Source organism: Lampetra fluviatilis, chromosome 30 (assembly GCF_964198595.1).
Source record: "Lampetra fluviatilis chromosome 30, kcLamFluv1.1, whole genome shotgun sequence".
NCBI classification, from domain to species: Eukaryota; Metazoa; Chordata; class Hyperoartia; order Petromyzontiformes; family Petromyzontidae; genus Lampetra; species Lampetra fluviatilis.
Genome location: NC_136304.1, coordinates 11,615,160 through 11,635,099, shown reverse-complemented (window position 1 = coordinate 11,635,099; position 19,940 = coordinate 11,615,160). Strand labels below are relative to the sequence as shown.

Sequence of the window (19,940 nt, the reverse complement as noted above, 5' to 3'; positions counted from 1 at the left end):
ACGGTATGAGGTGCTGAGTGAAGATCATTGGCTTTGCCAGAACGGCGTTCCCTCATGCGCGTGTTCACGCCGCGAACAACTCCGGAGCGGATTGTGTTGAAGGACGAGGCTGCACGGGCTGCCGCCCTCTCCCTGCGGTGTGTGTGTGAGGTGGGGAGTGAGACGGGCAGGCTTTTCAAGGTTACTACTGCAGAAGTTCTTGTGCCAACAATGGAAACCTTTTCCAAAAAGAGCCAGTTCATATTGGCCGAAGGCAAGGTGGGGGGGGGGGAATGTTTTACCATTGCTAACATAATTAAGGCTGTTCAATTGCAGTTGTCTCCGTGGAGGTGCGTGAATAGCGGATACCCCGGTCGTGGTCTGTCACCTTTTTCACAAAGCAAACCCACACATTTTTTTCAGTCAACCGAGGTGTGGACAATATACGAATATAATTCAACAATGCCAGTGCTGTACCAGAACTCAGTACAAATCAATTCCTGGCACCCGAGCACAGATGCCAGTTGTCAGCCTACGCTTGTGGTTAAACACTCCCACTATCAACCAGGACGGCCGTTGTGTTGATCTGCAAACCTCTGCAATAAACGGCAAATGCGCCACCATTCTCAACGTTGGACAGAATTTCGTGACAACCGAGAGTTGATGTGAATATTTAGTACATCCCTTTTGTCCAGTCACTGAGTCCGGGACTCCATTTAGCTATCTGGGGCCCTAGGCCGTTGCATGTGTGATCATGCCCTGTGCTCGCACTATAAGCATGAGAAATGTGTTCATTATAATCAATCGTATATGGCCAATGTGTTAAGACTCTTCGTTTGTTTTTTTACAAATGTTAGATTATGCATTTGGATATTTGGTTAATTTTTTTAAATGTAGTTGGGTCGATTGTTTAGTAAATGTGCTTTTTACTGTTTTGTAACATTTGGATTTTTAAATATTGCATCACGGTTGCGAGATGTTAATTGCCCGACTGGTATACAGGAGGGTGTGGGTTCCATCCAGAGCCTGTGGCTGTATATTTAGAGTTTGCATGTTCTCTCCGTGGTTGCGTGGATTTATCTTCGTCGCCTGGTATGCAGGAGGTTCTGGGTGCCTTCCTGAGCCCGATGCCTGCTGTATATTTTTCGAGTGGATTTTTCACCGGGATCCTCTGGTTTTTTTCTCCACAATTAGAAACACGCGTTCAGAGTATTTGGCTGCTTTAAATTTCCACTTAAGCCACTTTGAGCTATCATGTCTCTTCTGAAAAAGAGCTTTTTAGCTCAGTGGGCTTCGCCTGATCAATTATAAAAAATAGTTTAGTTTTAATATATTGTTGGGAAACATTACAATCAAACAACAGCGCATATACGTCATCGTTGATTACATTTGGAATGTGCCCCATTTATAGTGTAGGACCATCACGAAGGAAGGCATTAAGGTTCACGCAGTCTGCAACAGTTTCACAGTCGGGGGTGATCTTGTTAAAGTGATCCAAATCGGGGACATTTTGCGGGATGCGGTATATTTTTTTAAGTGGCAAATTTTGACCGTGGCGCCGGCACACGATTTCAGATTTTTTTATAACGACGTCACGTAGATCTTTCACATCCATTGATACACATGTAAGTGCGTGGTGTTGCTGTAGAGTCTAGGGGTGGGGGAACGTCCGGCCCGCAGTCCGTATGAGGCCCGCGAAATCATTTGGTGTGGCCCTGCCAAGGCAACCGCAGGCGGGACTCGAAATTCAATAAATCTAGGAGCAAACCTGGAAAAGCAGTTTCGAGTAGCAACATCATCAATACCAGCTAACATCACACGCCTCACCAAAGAGAAGCAGTTCCAGCCATCACATTAGGGGTGAGTTCATTCAGTGTTTGACCAAATATAACAAGCTAATGTTTAAGTTGATAATTTTGTATGGCCCGCGAATGATGTTATAAATATCCAAATGGCCCTTGGCAGAAAAAAGGTTCCCCACCGCTGCAAGTGTAGACAATTGACTGCGCCATTGGCTCAGGGCTGTGAACAGACAAGCTCCCTCATTGCAGCAAGAAATCACGTTTGAGTATAATACAGAACTGCGCGTTTAATGCGGTAGCGACGCTGCAGACATAATCGTTGTAATCAGCCGACGGAAGTTCTGAATGCCACTTCTGAACCGGAGCCGTCGTCCTCGGCGGTTAACTCGCGACGAGAGCCAAACGCTGCTGAATGGATTCCCATCACGCAAACTCACTCCGTGCGGACGGGCGCCCTCGACAACCAACCGGTCCGCTCCGCGCGCGCGCCCGCATTGGCCACCGATATCACGGTGTGGTGGTGGCGGTGGGTTGGCACTGTTGAGTCGCGAATACCGCTGGACTCGGTCGCGAACACCCCTTCGGAGAGTCGCGAGAGGGCTGTGCGAACGTGGCGCCCTCTACCGGGCGCTCTGGAAATGTCCAAAGCCCATCAAGGGGGCGCCGTTGAACCGTGGGAGATGACAGATTGAGAGACCATTAGGGGCCGTCCATAAATGACGTCACGCGATTTTGGACGATTCTTTACCCTCCCCCCTCGTCACACGGCGTTACTTAGTCAGACCCCCCCCCTCAAATATGACGTCACAATGCTCTGCCCCCCCCCCCCCAAAACCATATTTCCATTTTGAAAATAAAACATGCTTCAAATCGCTTTAAACTATTGTCATTGTAGTGCGCGTTTGATGTGGCGCTGCACTCTGATGTTGTAGGAGAAAACACGTATTAAAAAGGAGGGGTTGGAAAGCTTAAATGTAGAATAAAATTCACTTGAAAATATTCAACGTCGAACTAAAACTGCAGATGTTCAGAATATTATATTAAAATTATCTTATAATTATAAAATATTAAAAGTAATTATAACTATAAAAAAATACTTGAAACTTTATAGTAGAACGAAGCAAAATGGAGAGTACAATTATAACAATCATATATTCATTCCACAGAATGAAAAGCCCTGGTAGAATCATTAGAATCAAAATGTTTAATAACAATCATTAAATTTTTTTTCAAAATGTATGCTCCATTCTCCCATAGTAATGAAAATTAATCAAAATTAGTGTTATAACTTCTATATTTATTTAAAGTTGCGCATTTTGATGTGACGTCACATTTCTCACCCCCCCCCCCCTCGTCACACATCGTCACAAATGTCTGACCCCCCCGTCCCCCAGGTGCGTGACGTCATTTATGGACGGCCCCTTACGAGAGAATAAATTTGCAAGAGTTACCTGGGCCATCGCCAAAATGATAGCAGCACCGGTCACATCGTGACAACGCACGACAACAAACATCACGTTCTAGAAGAGATTGAACACTGCTCAAACGTCAAAAGGAGAAGACGATTTGCCTCCACCACAAGCCTGTTCTTTATCATACAAAATGCACAAGTGTGTATCTGCACATCCCGTCAGCCATACGGCCTTCCTCAGGTGAGTGCATCCATTCAGCAGCATTAGTTCAACGCAAGCAAACTCGAGACCGGTTTCATCACCCAGTGTCTCGTCAGCAGTGCGGCTTGTTTGAACCCCATCAATGCTGGCGAAACTTGGCAGATTGCAGGAGGCTAGGAGCTGGATGTGGGGTCGGATTCTCCGTGGATCGTCTATTTAGTCTGTAACATGCAGCACTGTACATTCGTCACAGCGACGCGAATGGTTTACCAGACTGCGTATCAGCAGCACGTGCTGGACTCGTCGTGTGTGTGCTCGCCTAGGTCCACTCAGCTTTAAATGAGTACCTGGTGGTGTGTATGGGTACAGATCTCAGCATTGGGGAGACAAATTACGGTCGGTCGTGGTGCTGACCACCCACCCCCTCGTGCGCCTTTGTTGCCCTTTTATAGGTGCTGTACTACTCGCTAACAGCACTTGCCCCAACAGTCTGTTGGCCCTTTATAGGTGTTGTACTATTCGCTAACAGCACTTGCCCCAACAGTCTGTTGGTCCTTTATAGGTGCTGTACTACTCGCTAACATCACTTGCCCCAACAGTCTGTTGGCCCTTTATAGGTGTTGTACTATTCGCTAACAGCACTTTCCCCAAAAGTCTGTTGGCCCTTTATAGGTGCTGTACTACTCGCTTACAGCACTTGCCCCAAGTCTTTTGGCGGCTATCCGGGGGATCTGCGTCTTGACTCTTCCCGTGTGAATGGCGCCTCTCGCGGCGAGGATGGAGGCAGCAGCTGGGTCCCGGGTTCGGGCGATTTGAATTCAACGCAAGAGTCGGCATAGTCTCTCTGTCGTCTATCTGCCCCTACGTTGTACCATTGGGACGCGCTCAAATGTAAAGGGTTATTACTAAAAATATATATAAAGAGTAATTCTTACAAAGTAACTATTGTCATCCGGCCATTGGTGTTATTTGACAGCGGCATTTGGGGGAGCCGGTGGCTGTGGCGTTTATCGAGGTGAAACGCAGCGAAATAATGTCACCTCCCACCACCTCCAACACCTGTGATGCCGCCGCCACGAAGCCGTTCGGCAGGCGCCCCATCCCCGACCTCGCCACCACCAAGCAACGGAGCCAACCCCTCGTCCCCCTCACCTCACCTCACATGAACACACCCGCACGCATTTCCCCCCCCCCCCCCCATAGAGCTGGAAGGGAAGGTCACCTGATCGACCGGTTTTTATCCGAGAAACCCTTATCGGGATTAACTCTCACGGTTTCCGGCGATCAGGGAATTGGACGGCCTCCCCCGACGCTACGTTGCACCGCGGCGCTGCGACCTGCCTTAAGATGGTATGGCTGCGGCGAGGGGCATTCGGCCACCGCGGTTGAAGCGCATCCCCCACACACACCACCCACGTGTCGACGGGGCAAGCAGGGGAGGGACGGGACAGCATGAGTAGCGGGACCGCAGGGGCTCTTGCGCATAGTCACGGATGGTTGGGATAATTACGCTTGAGCGCGCAGGCACCATTGTTAGGGAGGGAAAGGGATTAATTAGAATTTACGCCGCGCAACGCCGCACATTGATTAGCATATCACAGGCGCCCGGAACCGCGGTGCGCGTGCCAGAGGGGCGCGAGCCCATTGTTCAGAGCCACATCCCTTTGAGGTAGGGAGGATAAATAGTGGGCGCAAAGGGGAAATTGGGCTCTCTCTTGACTCCAGCGCCAGAGGACCAGCAGCAGCTCCAGCCAGCGACCCGGACGTCCGTGCGACGCACCGAGGTACGCTGTTAGCACAAGGATCAGCGGACCGCCGTGGACACTTGACGGGGAGTAAGGAGGTAAAAGTAGGATCATAGCCGATAAATAGAGAATAGATTCAGGGGTGGTAGAATAGGCCAGCCTCGTCGACTCAAACTTATTTAACATCAATTACCAGGTAGCAGATAATAAATCATTAATAGCGAAGCGTGGCCTCGCGTGATCTTGTCGAGCAGTGTGAGCGTGTGGGTGCGCGTGTGTACACAGTGGTTCGCCACGTGAGTGAGCGATGCGCGGAGCTGAGCGCGTGGGTGAGCGTGTGTACACAGTGGTTCTGTAGCGCTGCGGCTCGCCTCGGGGGAGCGCTGCGCAGAGCGGTGCGAGAGTGGGTGTCGCGTGTGTTCACTCCGTGTGTGATACAGGTGCGCGATCATAACGCGAGTATTCAGTGGTGAGTGAGTGCCGCGGAAAGCTGTGTGCATGAGTGCGCATACGTTCGTTACGTTTCGGATATGGATGCGCATTGGTAACGTGGTTATTCGACGTGGAGGCGAGTGCCGCACAGGGCTATAGACGGGCACACGCTCGCAGTGTGCGAGAGCTGTACGTAGCGGTGTAAAGAGGGGGAGTGTGGCGTTTGATTGATGATGCTGTGCGCACGTATGCTCGCAGCGTGGGAGCGCGGCGCGAGGCTGCAACAGTAGGGGCGTCGCGTTAGAATGCCGGCGAAACCCTAGCGGGTATTAGGGAGGTGGGGTAACATAAGCGGAATAGGGGATGATGGCGGGGGGGAACCCGGGGGCCAACGGCCCCCACATATTGGTGTCAGAAGTGGGATTCGAACCCACGCCTCCAAGGGAGAGAGGCCCCCTAACCCAAGTTAAAGTAAAATGAACATTTACGGGCAAAGGAATTCCATCATGGAAATCGTTTGCCCGCAGCATCAGGGGGGCTAAAAAGGTTAATGGGTGGTCAGATGAGGAGGCGTTGCAGCAGTTAGAGCTACATTTAGATGGGCAGGCAGCTGACTTTGTGGAAGCTTTGCCCGCAAGCGCACAACTCAGTGGGAAGAATTAATGTGCGAACTCGAACGACGCTTCGGCGCCTATGACGAGGAGGAGGCGCAGGCAGCATTAGAGGCACGCCGTCGCCAACCCGGCGAGGATTTGCGAGATTACGCTGAGGACGTGCGCACGCTGACCCAGCTCGCGTACCCGGAGTACGAGTCAAAAATAATTGAGGGCCTCGCCGCCGGGAAGGTCCAGCGATATTTGGCACAAACCCCGTGGTGGCAGCCAAATGTCGACGGTGCACGCCTCTCCTTTAACACCCTCGTCGAGCGGGCGCGCAAATGCGAGAAACTCTCGGGTGAGCGCGCGCAGCCTCGAGGGAGGGGACGAGAGTGCGCCGTAGCGAGCCTACTCTCCGACGAGGAGGAAGAGCTCGACATCGCAGGAAGGGGACGGGAAAGGGAGCCCCAGAGACCCAGCGAGACAACCCCGGGTTGGGTAGCCGGGCTAGAGACCGGCATAGGAGATATACGCGAGGAAGCGAATAGAAATGTGAAGACCATCCAGTCTGAGATGGGTGAGCTACACTCCACAGTAGGGGGGCTGGCCGGGAAGGTATCCCAATTAGAGTCCGAGTTGGAACAACTGCGTACAGGGAGAGGGAGCGAGCAGGGGACCCACTACGGAGCCGCCACCCCTCCCCGGACGTGTTATGTTTGCGATCGGCGAGGGCATCTCAGGAGGGACTGTCCGCAGGTCGCCCGAGCTAGACAAGAGCTAAGGTCAAACACTAAGGCCCCCCTAGAGAGGGGACCACCGGGGGGTGAAATCGACGTAGCCCTGACACGAACAAGCTGTAGTGATAATGGCGAGCGAGTGATCTCCACACAGGTTCCAGCAACAACGCCCCCGGAAACGGTGACTCCTGGCGACTGGCTACGGGAGCTGGTGGCGGGGATCACGGGGGCCACGTCGCTGGTGGAAGGGGAGGTAAATGGAGTGCGTACCCGAATCCTGCTGGACACGGGGGCGGTGGCCTCGCTCGTGAGTGCAGCGCACTGCAGCGCGATCGGGGTCGACGTGCGTCACCTGCAGGCCCCGGACCGCGCGCTGCACACGGCGAGCGGAGCCGGAATGGGGTTGCTGGGGAGAGCAACCCTAGAGGTCCGCATAGGCAGTCAGGTGTGCACCCAGGAGTTCTACGTGTCGAGTGCGTTGTGTCACGAGTGTATCGCAGGTACCGACCTCTTAGAACAACTGGGACTCAACGTGCAACCCCGCCAGCGATGCGCCACCATGGAGAGCAACGGCGAGCGGATACCGTTCCTGGGACGAGAACCAACGCGCCCCCGCTTCGCACCTGTGGCCGCTATCCTGGCGACGGCAGTCACCATCGGCCCGCTCACCGAGATGCTGGTGCTGGTGGCAACATCTCCCACCGACCCCGCGCTGCGACCATCAGGGGAGGTAATGCTAACTCCTCACCCGGAGTTGGCAAAACGGTATGGGGTCGTGGGATCTGCCACGTTGGTAAACGCAGATGGGGACCGATTGTTTATGCGGATGTTTAACCCCCACAATACCCCAGCGATACTGCGACGGCGCACCCCGATAGCCACCGTACACCCCCTGCACGCACGCCACTCTAACGACTCGGTGTTCGCACTCTGGGCTGAAGACCCCGGTCGTCCTGAGGGTGACCAGGACCTGGCCTGGCGAGTCGGCCCGACTCCCCGAGCCGAGGTCGTTCCCCTGCTCGACGCGTTACATGTACCATGGGCGGATTTACCTAAGGGAGAGGCCGATCGGCTGCGCGAGTTACTGCGGGAGTATGCCGACGTGTTCAGCGAACATGACTCGGACGTGGGTCGGACCGACCTTGTTAAGCACCAAATTGACACCGGTGCAGCCCGACCCATCAAACTCCCTGCGTACCGAGTGGGCGCACCCGAACGCACCCAGATCAAAGAGGCGGTTGGGGACATGCTTCGCGATAACATAATTCAGCCCTCGGCGAGCCCCTGGTCAGCCCCGGTGGTACTAGTAACGAAAAAGGATGGGTCAACCCGGTTCTGCGTCGATTACCGTAAATTGAACGCAGTCACGCTCGGCGACGCCTTCCCCATACCTCGCATCGACGACACTTTTGACAGCCTCGCCGGAGCGTGATATTTTTCTACCCTCGATCTCGCGTCCGGGTACTGGCAGGTGGAGATGGCGGAGGAGGATCGGCCGAAAACCGCATTCACCACCCCGATGGGACTATTCGAGTTTCGAGTACTCCCGTTCGGACTCACCAATGCGCCCGCGACGTTCCAGCGGCTGATGGAGTTGGTGATGCGGGGTTTGCAATGGGAACAGTGCCTGATTTACTTGGACGATGTGATCGTGTTCAGTAGATCTTTGTCTGAGCATTGGTCCAGGCTACAAGAGGTGTTCCAGCGACTGCGAGCGGCTCATCTCAAGCTCAAGCCATGTAAGTGTTACATCGCACAACGCGAGGTGGGGTACCTCAGGCATCGCGTCAGCGAGGCAGGCGTGCGTACCGATCCGGAGAAGGTACGCGCCGTAGTGGAGTGGCCATGGCCAAGGAATCTGACGGAGATCAGATCATTTTTGGGGCTCGCCACCTATTATCGTCGATTTGTAAAGGGATTCAGCGAGATTGCACGCCCCCTCACCCAACTCACCTCCCCTAAGCACCCCTATCAGTGGACGGGGGCCTGCCAGACGGCCTTCACCACTCTCAAAGACCACCTCACCCACGCCCCCACCCTCGCTTTCCCCGATTTTACCACCGATTTTATTTTGGACACCGACGCCTGCAGCAGCGGGCTGGGCGCGGTGTTGTCATAGGTACAGGATGGAACGGAACGAGTCATCGCGTACGCCAGCCGGACCTTGAGTGGGGCCGAGCTGAACTATTGCGTGACCCGCCAAGAGTTGTACGCCGTGATTTTCGCATGTAAGCAGTTCCGGCCGTATTTGTACGGCAGGAAATGTCGCGTACGCACTGACCATTATGCTCTGCAGTTCCTTCTTACATTCAAGGAGCCGCGGGGGCAGATGGCCCGGTGGTTGGCGCAGTTGCAGGAGTACAACCTGCAAATCGAGTATCGGGCTGGCCGGACGCATGCAAACGCGGACGCCTTGTCGAGGCGGCCCACGGTGTACGCCGAGACAAGGGCGGAGGAGGCCTGCCCGTGTTTCACGGGGGGACGCTGCCGGCAGCGAGAGAGAGTGCAGTGTGCGCCACAGAGACCCTCACAGGTGGCACCAAGGATCCCGTCGACCGCCCGGCAAGCGCGGGACCCGCGGCTCGGGACCCGATCGGACGGATCCAGGAGGACGTCGGCTGCGCCTTCCCGGGCCTGAACGACGAGCAGCTGAGACAGACCCAGCAGCGAGATCCCGATCTGGCGGCAGTGGAGGCGGCACTGCGGGAGGAAAAGAGCGCCCTACCAGGACCCTGGAGCGGTTTGTATGCCCGGTTGTGTGTGCAGAACGGAGTAGTACGGGAGTTAACCGAGGCCGGCCAGCCGGGGTGCATCTGTGTTCCTGCCCAGGTTCGACCCCAGCTGCTACGGCTGGTGCATGACCACCCACTCGGGGGCCACGATGGGGAACGACGCACTCGAGAGACCCTGCGTCGCCAGTATCTCTGGCCCAAATTGGCACAAGACGTGGCGGCCTGGGTACAGGGCTGCCGCGCCTGTCAGCAGTGCGGGCCGAAACCGGCACGATACCAGGTACCCCTAAGGCCGTTCCGCGTCAGCCGCACGAATCAGCTGGTCGGGATCGATCTACAGGGGCCATTCCCGCGATCCCATCGAGGCAACCGGTATATCCTAGTCGCAGTAGAGTATTTCACCCGCTACCCCGTGGCAGTGGCCATCCCTGATAAAACGGCCTTGGTGGTGGCCCGGGCATTCGTGGAACATTACGTACTCAAGCACGGGATCCCAGAACGAGTCCTCACCGACCAGGGTAGCGAGTTCGAGGCCGAGCTGTTCCAGGCACTGTGCCGAGAATTCGGAATCCAGAAGGACCGAACCACAGCGTACCACCCCCAAGCGAACGGTATGGTAGAGCGCATGAATCAGACCCTAGCGGGGAAACTCAAACGTATGGCGGCCGCAAATCAACGGGATTGGGACGAACACCTCCCATACGCCCTTTTCGCCTACGCCACCACCGTACACACGTCGACGGGACAAACCCCGTTTTTAATGATGTTCGGCCGTGAGTCTCGTTTACCCGCAGATCTGCTATTCGGCGTCCATTCCCCCCAGCCGGAGGAGGGAAGCCGCCCCGTGGAACACCTGTTGGAGACCCTGCGAGAAGCCCGAGGCCGAGCATACCCGCAAGGGGAAGCCGCGCATCGGCGGCAGGAACAGGGCACCCGACCCCGCATGGAACCCCCCTTATTCCTGACAGGCGCTAAGGTGTGGCTACACACCCCTCGCGTCGGGGCCGGGCAGGTGGGGAAACTGACGACCTACTGGCGGGGACCCTGGACCGTGGTGCGGCAGATCTCCCCCTGGACGGTACTAATTTATGGCGGGGAGAGGGGTCGAGAGACGGTGGTCAACGTCCGCCGCTTAAAACCGTGGAAAGCGGCCCCGGCGAGAGAGAACCCCGTCACCCGAAGGCCCCGAAATCCCGGAGTACCCGCACCCCTCGTGTTGGGGGGCCTCGCACACTACATGGGCCCCGCCGCGCCCCCGAGACGCCCCGATCCAGTCCGGAGACGGCGCGGACGACGGCCCCTAAACCCTTCCGCTGCTGAGTTTGTGCCCCAGCCCACAGGTGCCGGAGGACGGGGAGAGCCGCTGGAGTGGAGGAGGAGGCCGCTGCAGGAGCAACAGAGGACGGAACCACCCGCCCCGAGACCAGCCACCAGGTCCGGACGGATCCCCCGGACCCCGCAACGTTTCCTCGTGGGCGCGGCCCAAGCGAGGTGCTCCAGTCAACCCGGGACGGGGACTGGCACCTCGGGGGGCTATGTGATGCCGCCGCCACGAAGCCGTTCGGCAGACGCCCCATCCCCGACCTCGCCACCACCAAGCAACGGAGCCAACCCCTCGTCCCCCTCACCTCACCTCACATGAACACACCCGCACGCATTTCCCCCCCCCCCCCATAGAGCTGGAAGGGAAGGTCACTTGATCGACCGGTTTTTATCCGAGAAACCCTTATCGGGATTAACTCTTACGGTTTCCGGCGATCAGGGAATTGGACGGCCTCCCCCGACGCTACGTTGCACCGCGGCGCTGCGACCTGCTTTAAGATGGTATGGCCGCGGCGAGGGGCATTCGGCCACCGCGGTTGAAGCGCATCCCCCACACACACCACCCACGTGTCGACGGGCGCAAGCAGGGGAGGGACGGGACAGCATGAGTAGCGGGACCGCAGGGGCTTTTGCGCATAGTCACGGATGGTTGGGATAATTACGCTTGAGCGCGCAGGCACCATTGTTAGGGAAGGAAAGGGATTAATTAGAATTTACGCCGCGCAACGCCGCACATTGATTAGCATATCACAGGCGCCCGGAACCGCGGTGCGCATGCCAGAGGGGCGCGAGCCCATTGTTCAGAGCCACATCCCTTTGAGGTAGGGAGGATAAATAGTGGGCGCAAAGGGGAAATCGGGCTCTCTCTTGACTCCAGCGCCAGAGGACCAGCAGCAGCTCCAGCCAGCGACCCGGACGTCCGTGCGACGCACCGAGGTACGCTGTTAGCACAAGGATCAGCGGACCGCCGTGGACACTTGACGGGGAGTAAGGAGGTAAAAGTAGGATCATAGCCGATAAATAGAGAATAGATTCAGGGGTGGTAGAATAGGCCAGCCTCGTCGACTCAAACTGATTTAACATCAATTACCAGGTAGCAGATAATAAATCATTAATAGCGAAGCGTGGCCTCGCGTGATCTTGTCGAGCAGTGTGAGCGTGTGGGTGCGCGTGTGTACACAGTGGTTCGCCACGTGAGTGAGCGATGCGCGGAGCTGAGCGCGTGGGTGAGCGTGTGTACACAGTGGTTCTGTAGCGCTGCGGCTCGCCTCGGGGGAGCGCTGCACAGAGCGGTGCGAGAGTGGGTGTCGCATGTGTTCACTCCGTGTGTGATACAGGTGCGCGATCATAACGCGAGTATTCAGTGGTGAGTGAGTGCCGCGGAAAGCTGTGTGCGTGAGTGCGCATACGTTCGTTACGTTTCGGATACGGATGCGCATTGGTAACGTGGTTATTCGACGTGGAGGCGAGTGCCGCACAGGGCTATAGACGGGCACACGCTCGCAGTGTGCGAGAGCTGTACGTAGCGGTGTAAAGAGGGGGAGTGTGGCGTTTGATTGATGATGCTGTGCGCACGTATGCTCGCAGCGTGGGAGCGCGGCGCGAGGCTGCAACAGTAGGGGCGTCGCGTTAGAATGCCGGCGAAACCCTAGCGGGTATTAGGGAGGTGGGGTAACATAAGCGGAATAGGGGATGATGGCGGGGGGGAACCCGGGGGCCAACGGCCCCCACACACCCACCACCCACAATGTGCCCCAAGGCCGCTTGATCCGGGGGTTGAAATCCCCCTCGGCTAATCCCCTCGCTCGGCTCACCAGCCCCCCCCCCCCCCCCGCTGCTGCCGCTGCTGCTGCGGCAGGGCCACGCGGCGTGGTGGTGTTGGTGGTGGCGGCGTGGTGGTGGTGTGGTGGTGGCGGTGTGGTGGTGGTGTCGACAGCCCGGGCATTCATTCCTCACACGGGGCCCCCCCCTCTCACAGAGTGGCGAAGGAACGAAATTAATCGGCAGACACGCACCGCCTCCTTCCCCGTTGTGCGACCTTCCACATTGAAATCGACGGCGATTTGTCCTGTTGGGTGATCGGAGTCGCCCCGTCAAAGGGACGAGGCACGATCAACCGCTGGCCCGGGACTGGAAAACGCGTGAGGGCACCGCCTCTTCGATGCTTTAGGGGCCGTCCATAAATGACGTAACGCGATTTTGGACGATTTTTGACCCCCCCCCCCCATCGTCACACGGCGTCACAAAAAGTCAGACCCCCCTCAAATATGACATCACAAAGCTTTGCCCCCCCCCAAATAAAACATGCTTCAAATCTCTTTAAACTATTGTCATTATAGTGCGTATTTAACGTGGCGCTGCACTCTGATGTTGTAGGAGAAAACATTTATATAAAAAAAGTATATTTAATTAAGTAGAACGTGTTTTCTATATTTATTTAAAGTTGGGCATTTTGATGTGACGTCAAATTTCTCATAGCCCCCCCCCCCCTCATCACACATAGTCACAAATGTCTGACACCCCCCCCCCCTAGGTGCGTGACGTCATTTATGGAAGGCCCCTTATTTGAACAACGCAATCGCTCGTTCCTTTGACGTAAATATACACGAGTTTTCTTTATTGTCCTTTACACATCCACCCGAGTGTGTACATAACGAAGCGTTGCTTCAACAAAGCTGACTCTGGGCCGATTTCGTCCTGCAGAGGAGTCTCATTTTTAGCGCTTAAATAAATCAGTCGACAATTAAGGTGGCTGATATAATCATTCATAAGTAGTAGTAGCAACATCGCCGAGCGGGAGCGCGATTCCCGCTTGCTGCAGAGGTTAAGGGTTCGATTGCAGCGACCGCCCTAAGTGATGATGATTGTGTGCGTAGGAGTCGTGACGACGCAGTGCTGCCACGTGGCCTCCACAGCGGCTCTTCAAGGCCCTCCTCCTCGCCTCAATGCGGTCCACATTTGCCAAATTCGAAACTCGCCCACAATAGAGGTTTGTGTCGGGTTAGATCGCCTCAATGTGTGTCGTTAAGCCCGCCACCAGCCGACACAGCCAATTTGTAAGGTGTGTCAACGTAAGCGGAACGTGCCAATTCGTTACGAGGACAGCACGCCAGTGTGTTGGTGAGCAAATCCGCGACGTTTACAATCTTGAGTCCGACGTTTCGCCAGTAATTACAACTAGCTTCATCAGGTGGACAGCCAGATTTGTGAAAATCACCTTGGCAAGCATCGCCACATGCTGACAGACGAATTCAGGCGGGTAAACCTTGGTGCCCACAGGGACAGCTGCCACTGGGGATGCCCCTTCACGGTCTGAGATGAGATACCGTGCGCTCTATATAGGAGGGAGCTCTCTCATGATGTTTGTTAAGGGGCCGTCCATAAATGACGTCACACACCTAGGGGGGGGGAGTCAGACATCTGTGACGATGTGTGACGAGGGGGGGGGTGAGAAATGTGACGTCACATAAAAATGCGCAACTTTAAATAAATATAGACAACACGTTCTACTTAATTAAATAGACTTTTGAATAAATGTTTTCTCCTACAACATCAGATTGCAGCGTCACATTAAATATGCACTACAATGACAATAGTTTAAAGCGATTTAAAGCATGTTTTATATTTTTTAGGGGGGGGCAGAGCTTTGTGATGTCATATTTGAGGGGGGGTCTGACTTTTTGTGACGCCGTGTGACGAGGGGGCGGGGGGGTCAAAAATCGTCCCAAATCGCGTGGCGTCATTTATGGACGTTCCCCTAAATCAGTCGCACACCGAACTTGTGACCCAGCGGTCGCCGGTTTCATTCGATCTCCCGGAGCGGCAGTGGACATGTGAAGAATGTCTGACATCGTCCCGGCTTGTGTTAACCCAAGCGTGTATATAAGTGCACCAGTTTGCTTATTAGCATTCACGTGTGGTGGAGGTAAAGTGTAAGTGCCATGTCCACCTCTATCACCACGCCTGGTCAGTGTGGAAGAGGAGATCAAATGCCCTCCAGAGATGCCTCTGGCGGGTGCCCTTCTGCTGTATGATTGAGTGCGAGACAAACCTGTATCACCTCTTAGGGCCGTATACGGTGTAACCTCCGTTGGAACACACGTCTGTTTATATTACACGTTTCAGGTAAAATACGCTGAAATTAAATGGAATGCCACTTTAAATACAAATTGCTGTATTCCGGTAATGATGATATATATCGACGGATTTTGCCTTCTTACTCGGTCCTGTGGGTGTGAAGTCTCCAACTCCTATTATCCATTATCGCTCTGGCTTCTTTATTCTTGTGCGGTGAAGCAGAGCCATTGCCCGAAACGTCGCTGAACATAAAGTATATATTTATATATTTTCCTTTTAAGGCAGTGCTATTGACGTATGTGTGTTGATTCTGACAACGGTTACCGGTTCACGGCCATCGGTTATCGGTTCGTCGGTTATTAAGGCCGGCCCCATAGTCACCCTAATTCGAACTGGGGGGGGAAGGGCGACGAGGGGGGACGAGGGGGAGGGGGGACAAGGGGGGCGACGAGGGGGGGCGAGGGGGACGAGGGAGAGGGTGGGCGATGGGGGGGTACGAGGGGGAGGGGAAACGAGCAGGGGGGGACGAGAGGGGGGGGCGTGAGGGGGGGGCGTGAGGGGGGGAACGTGAGGGAGTTCGAGGGGGTGAGGGGGCGGAACGAGAGGGGGAGGGGGGGACGAGGGGGGGGGGGCGAGAGGGGGGGAAGGGGGCGAGGGGGGGAAGGGGGCGGTACGAGGGAGGGAGGAGGCGGGACGAGGGGGGGGCTGTGGGCAGAGCGAACTCGCGACGCAAAATGACCGCTGCCCCTTGGTGAGCTCCGCCGCCGCCGCTGCCCCGGGACTCGCAGCAGCAGCAGCCGCCGCCGTGACGTCACGCGCCGCGCTGCGGAGCTCGCCGCAGCCGCCGCCGCCGCTGCAGCTGCTGCAGCAGCAGCAGGGGAAGATGATGATGGCCGCGGACGGGCAGATTCTCTTCAACCACAGCTTCCAGATCCGCGTGGGCATCCTCACGGGTGAGCGAGACGGCGCGTTCCTCATCATCATCCTCCTCCTCCTCGCCCCGGCTCCTCTCCCCCTCTCTCTCGGCAGCGGCGGCAGCGCTCTCATCCTTTAGCCGACACCGCTGCTGCTGCTGGATGGAGGAGGCGGAGGGGTGCGGGGATTATTTAATTCATCGGCGCCGCGCATTAACAGCGGGTGCACGGCCAGTCGGGCCGTGCGGTCCGGCACGGCCGGTGCGGCCAATGCAGCAGAGGCGGCGGTGGGGGGGGGATGAGGGGGTCCCCCCCCGCTTTCTCGAGGATGGACCCCGAGTTTGGAGCACGGCGCTCGCTGTGGCTGCAGCTGTAGGACACGAGGACAGACGTGTGTGGGGGGGGTGATAGGCGGCTGCTGCTGCCGCTAATGATTTATGATGCTCAGCCTCCTTGCTGCTGGCTGCTGAGAGGGAGAGAGAGAAGCAGGCCCGTGGTGGAGAGCACACACGTACACTCACACACGCGCACACACGCGCACCCACACACCCACTCACACGCACACTCACGCACACACACGCACACACACTCACACGCACACACACTCACACGCACACACACTCACACCCACTCATACGCACACACACGCACTCACACACACGCGCACACACGCACTCACACGCACACACACGCGCACACTCACGCGCACACTCACGCACACACACTCACCCACTCACACACACGCACTCACTCACACTCACACACACTCACACACGCACACATACGCACTCACACACGCACGCACTCACGCGCACACACACTCACACACACGCACACACGCACGCGCACACACACTCACACACACACGCACTCATACTCACGCACACACACGCACACACTCGCACACGCACACGCGCGCAGGGCGCATTGCGCGCACGTCCGCGCAGGTGCCGTGATCTGTAATCAGGTGAGGACCCCCCCCATCCCCAGCCTGGCGGCTGTGGGGGGCAGTGAGGCGAGCAGCGAGGAGGGAAGGGGGGAGACACGGGGGGGGGGGGGCTGTGAGGTCGCGATCGCCGCCTGCTCCCGGCACGAGAAGCCGCGGTGTGGAGGCCTATTTTGTGTGCGCATATTCAGAGACACCGTCGTGGTACCCGGCCGTAGGCAGATTTATTCTCTCCTCCACAACCCAACCCCTCTCATGTTACGTCGTTTCGCAAATACGCCGTCACTTTGATCAACACCGCCACGACCTCATTTGCGTTCGCCTCAACCCGCGCTTACGTCGCTGGCAGCATCGTCCCGACCTCTTCTCGTTATACGTCGCCTCTCACCCCCCTTCGCCACCACCACCACCACCGTCACCAACAACAACCCACGACTACCGCGACCCCGTAAACCGCTTGCCATTTACGTCGTTTCGATATACGCCGTCGCACCTTTCGGGAGTCTGGCTCCGGAGGGAGGGGGGGACATTTCGTGGGCACGGCGTGTGTCCAGGGGTGTCGATCGGCACGAACGCGGAGTAATCAATCAATCAAGTCTGTATTTCTATTTCACTATCTCGTGCAAAGGATGCCATTCATCATCTCGACGTTGTCCGTGTAGACAACGGGGACACCGCGTCAACCCGCACGGTTTAACTTCATATTCTTGTACAGGGAGATTGAGTGTGCAGGTCCACACGGCGTACAGCCGTTTCAATTCTGGCAAAAAAACATTGTTCTCGTCTGTGTTTCTCCCTTGTGATGGGACTTTGTGGGATGAACGTTGAGATTCATAAGGGGCACGGGGTGACCAGTAAGGTCTGAATTGGTCTGTCATGAGGTAGGGCACTGATAAGGTGCTGACAGCTGTGGTTACAGGAATCGCGGAGTGCAACCCGAGTCCGCCTCTTACCGCCTCTCCAGCGATGAGAATCGGACATCGCACCACCACCACCACCACGCATCGTGTTCACGACGAGGGCGTCTGTTGTCAAACGGGCGCGGGATCGGTGCACTTCCCAAAAGGCCTTGGCGAGAGGAGGACATTCCGCATGGCCGGGCCAGGTTCTCTGTGGGATCCCCGCTGTTGATTTTCCACTAAGTGGTAGCTGGTTTAACGACCCCGGCATGGTGATGGATTGGCAATCTTGAGACTGCGAGTGGTGTTGCCCCAGCACAGCGCCACCGGCAACGCAGTCCGGTACAACACGTACTCTCACACTGCACACACACACACACGTGCCTGCTCAACACGTACCCTCACACTGCACACCAGTGACGTGCGGTGAGGTCAATGGCTGGGGAGGCACTGGCTAGTGTCAGAGCCAGATTCGCACACGGAGGGGGGCGTGGCCTCACTGAGAGGGCGTGGCCTCACTGAGGGGGGCGTGTTAGACACGCCCCCCTCAGTGAGGCAGATGTGATAGCTGCCTCCCCTGGTGCTTTTTCATTGCAGTTTCATGACGAGACCAGCGAGTATAAAATATATTTATACACATACAGTATGTGAAATTAGTTACTTGGAGTATGGAAATGAGGACATGAAATGCAGGGGTCTACAAACATTACATTGGTGACATACTGAGATAGTAACAGGCACGCGCTTATTGCCCGCGCTCCATCCAGTTCCTGAGGGGAGGCTGAGCTCGTTGCTGCCTCACCTCTCATCTCTTCCTGTATTTGCAGCGGAGCTCTGCAAATTTGGCGATTTTGACTATAAAAATGATTGGAATCGTACAGAAATTACATTTATAAAACAGATCAGTGGAAAATCTTAATATTTATTTTATTTGATTATTCTTTTTTTTACTTTTCGTTACAGATATTTTCATTGGAGTATGACAGGTGAGGCTCTGCCTCCCCTGCCTCACCTGCCTCCCCTGACCACACGTCCCTACACGTGCCTGCACAACACGTACCCTCACGCTGCACACATACACGTGCCTGCACAGGATCGTGTTAAATCGGTGCATGTTACCCACTCTGAGACATACACAAAATAATCTTTATCTTTTCACCAGCATCGGTTCAAGCAAGCCCAACTTCTGACAAGACACTGCGTGTTGAAACCGGTCTAGAGTTTGCTTGCGTTTAACCAATGATGCTGAATTTAGGCACTCAGCAAAAGAAGGCCGTGAGGCTGACGGGATTTGTCGACACACACTTTGTCTTTTTACGAGGACGTACAGATTTGCCAAGGAGGGGATTTGTCTGCTCTTCTGGATGAATGTGTGAGAACTGGATTTTTTTTACTTTTGTTTGGAACGTGGTTTTTTGTTCCCGATGCTTTTCAGGTTGTTTTTCCCTCGAGTTCTAATTGGCCTAATCGTCGTACGCTGTCGTGATGTCGTCGTTGCTGCTATCGTTATGGTGCTGACGCAGGTCATTCTTGCAAATTGGACTCTCCTGGTCTCTTGAGCTCTCCCCTGGTTCAAGTAAACGCACTTGGGGTTTGGACATTTCAAGTGAAAATGCTTTTGCTTGTTTTGATGAGGTTGGACAGATGCGCGAAGGAGACATTGTCTGCTTACCTATCTTGTTGCTTGCCATATGGATCATTGGTTGATGAGACATTGGTTGATGAGGCTGGTTGTTGTAATTACCGGCGAAACGTCGTACTCGAATTATAAATATTGTGGAATCGCACGGAAGAGCAACGCGTGCATTAGAGAACACGCGCACGTTAAAGACATATTTACCGTTCATGAATTGGGCTCGGGCAGGACGCGTCACTGGTTGGGAAGATGCTCGGTGGTGGAGATGGAGCGGTGAATTTGTGCGCAGCAGCCCGATAGATGTTTGCATCATCGCGAGACCGTGAGAGATGACGAGGGAGGCCTTCTTCTCTGCATACGATTGCCAGTCATTCATCCTCCTGAGCTCGAATGAACGGTGACAGCCAATTAAGCACACTGAAATGTTTAAAGTGTTTCGGTTTGTAAATCTCATGAAGGCAGCAGTAACGCCAAATTGACAATCGCTGCAATGGTTGCAGAGCAGTCTG

The 19,940-nt window shown here is 55.5% G+C and overlaps 1 protein-coding gene across 3 annotated transcripts in view; it reads left to right on the top strand.

The window, feature by feature from the left end:
• Positions 1–15,743: 15,743 nt before the first annotated feature.
• GPHN (gephyrin) overlaps positions 15,744–19,940 on the top strand; it is a 69,786-nt gene continuing 65,589 nt past the window's right edge. For all 3 annotated transcript variants that reach the window (XM_078870622.1, XM_078870621.1, XM_078870619.1), the window contains exon 1: positions 15,744–15,989. In XM_078870622.1, the coding sequence (XP_078726748.1) occupies positions 15,920–15,989 (70 nt within the window). In that variant the 5' untranslated portion in view covers positions 15,744–15,919. The remainder of the gene's footprint in view (positions 15,990–19,940) is intronic.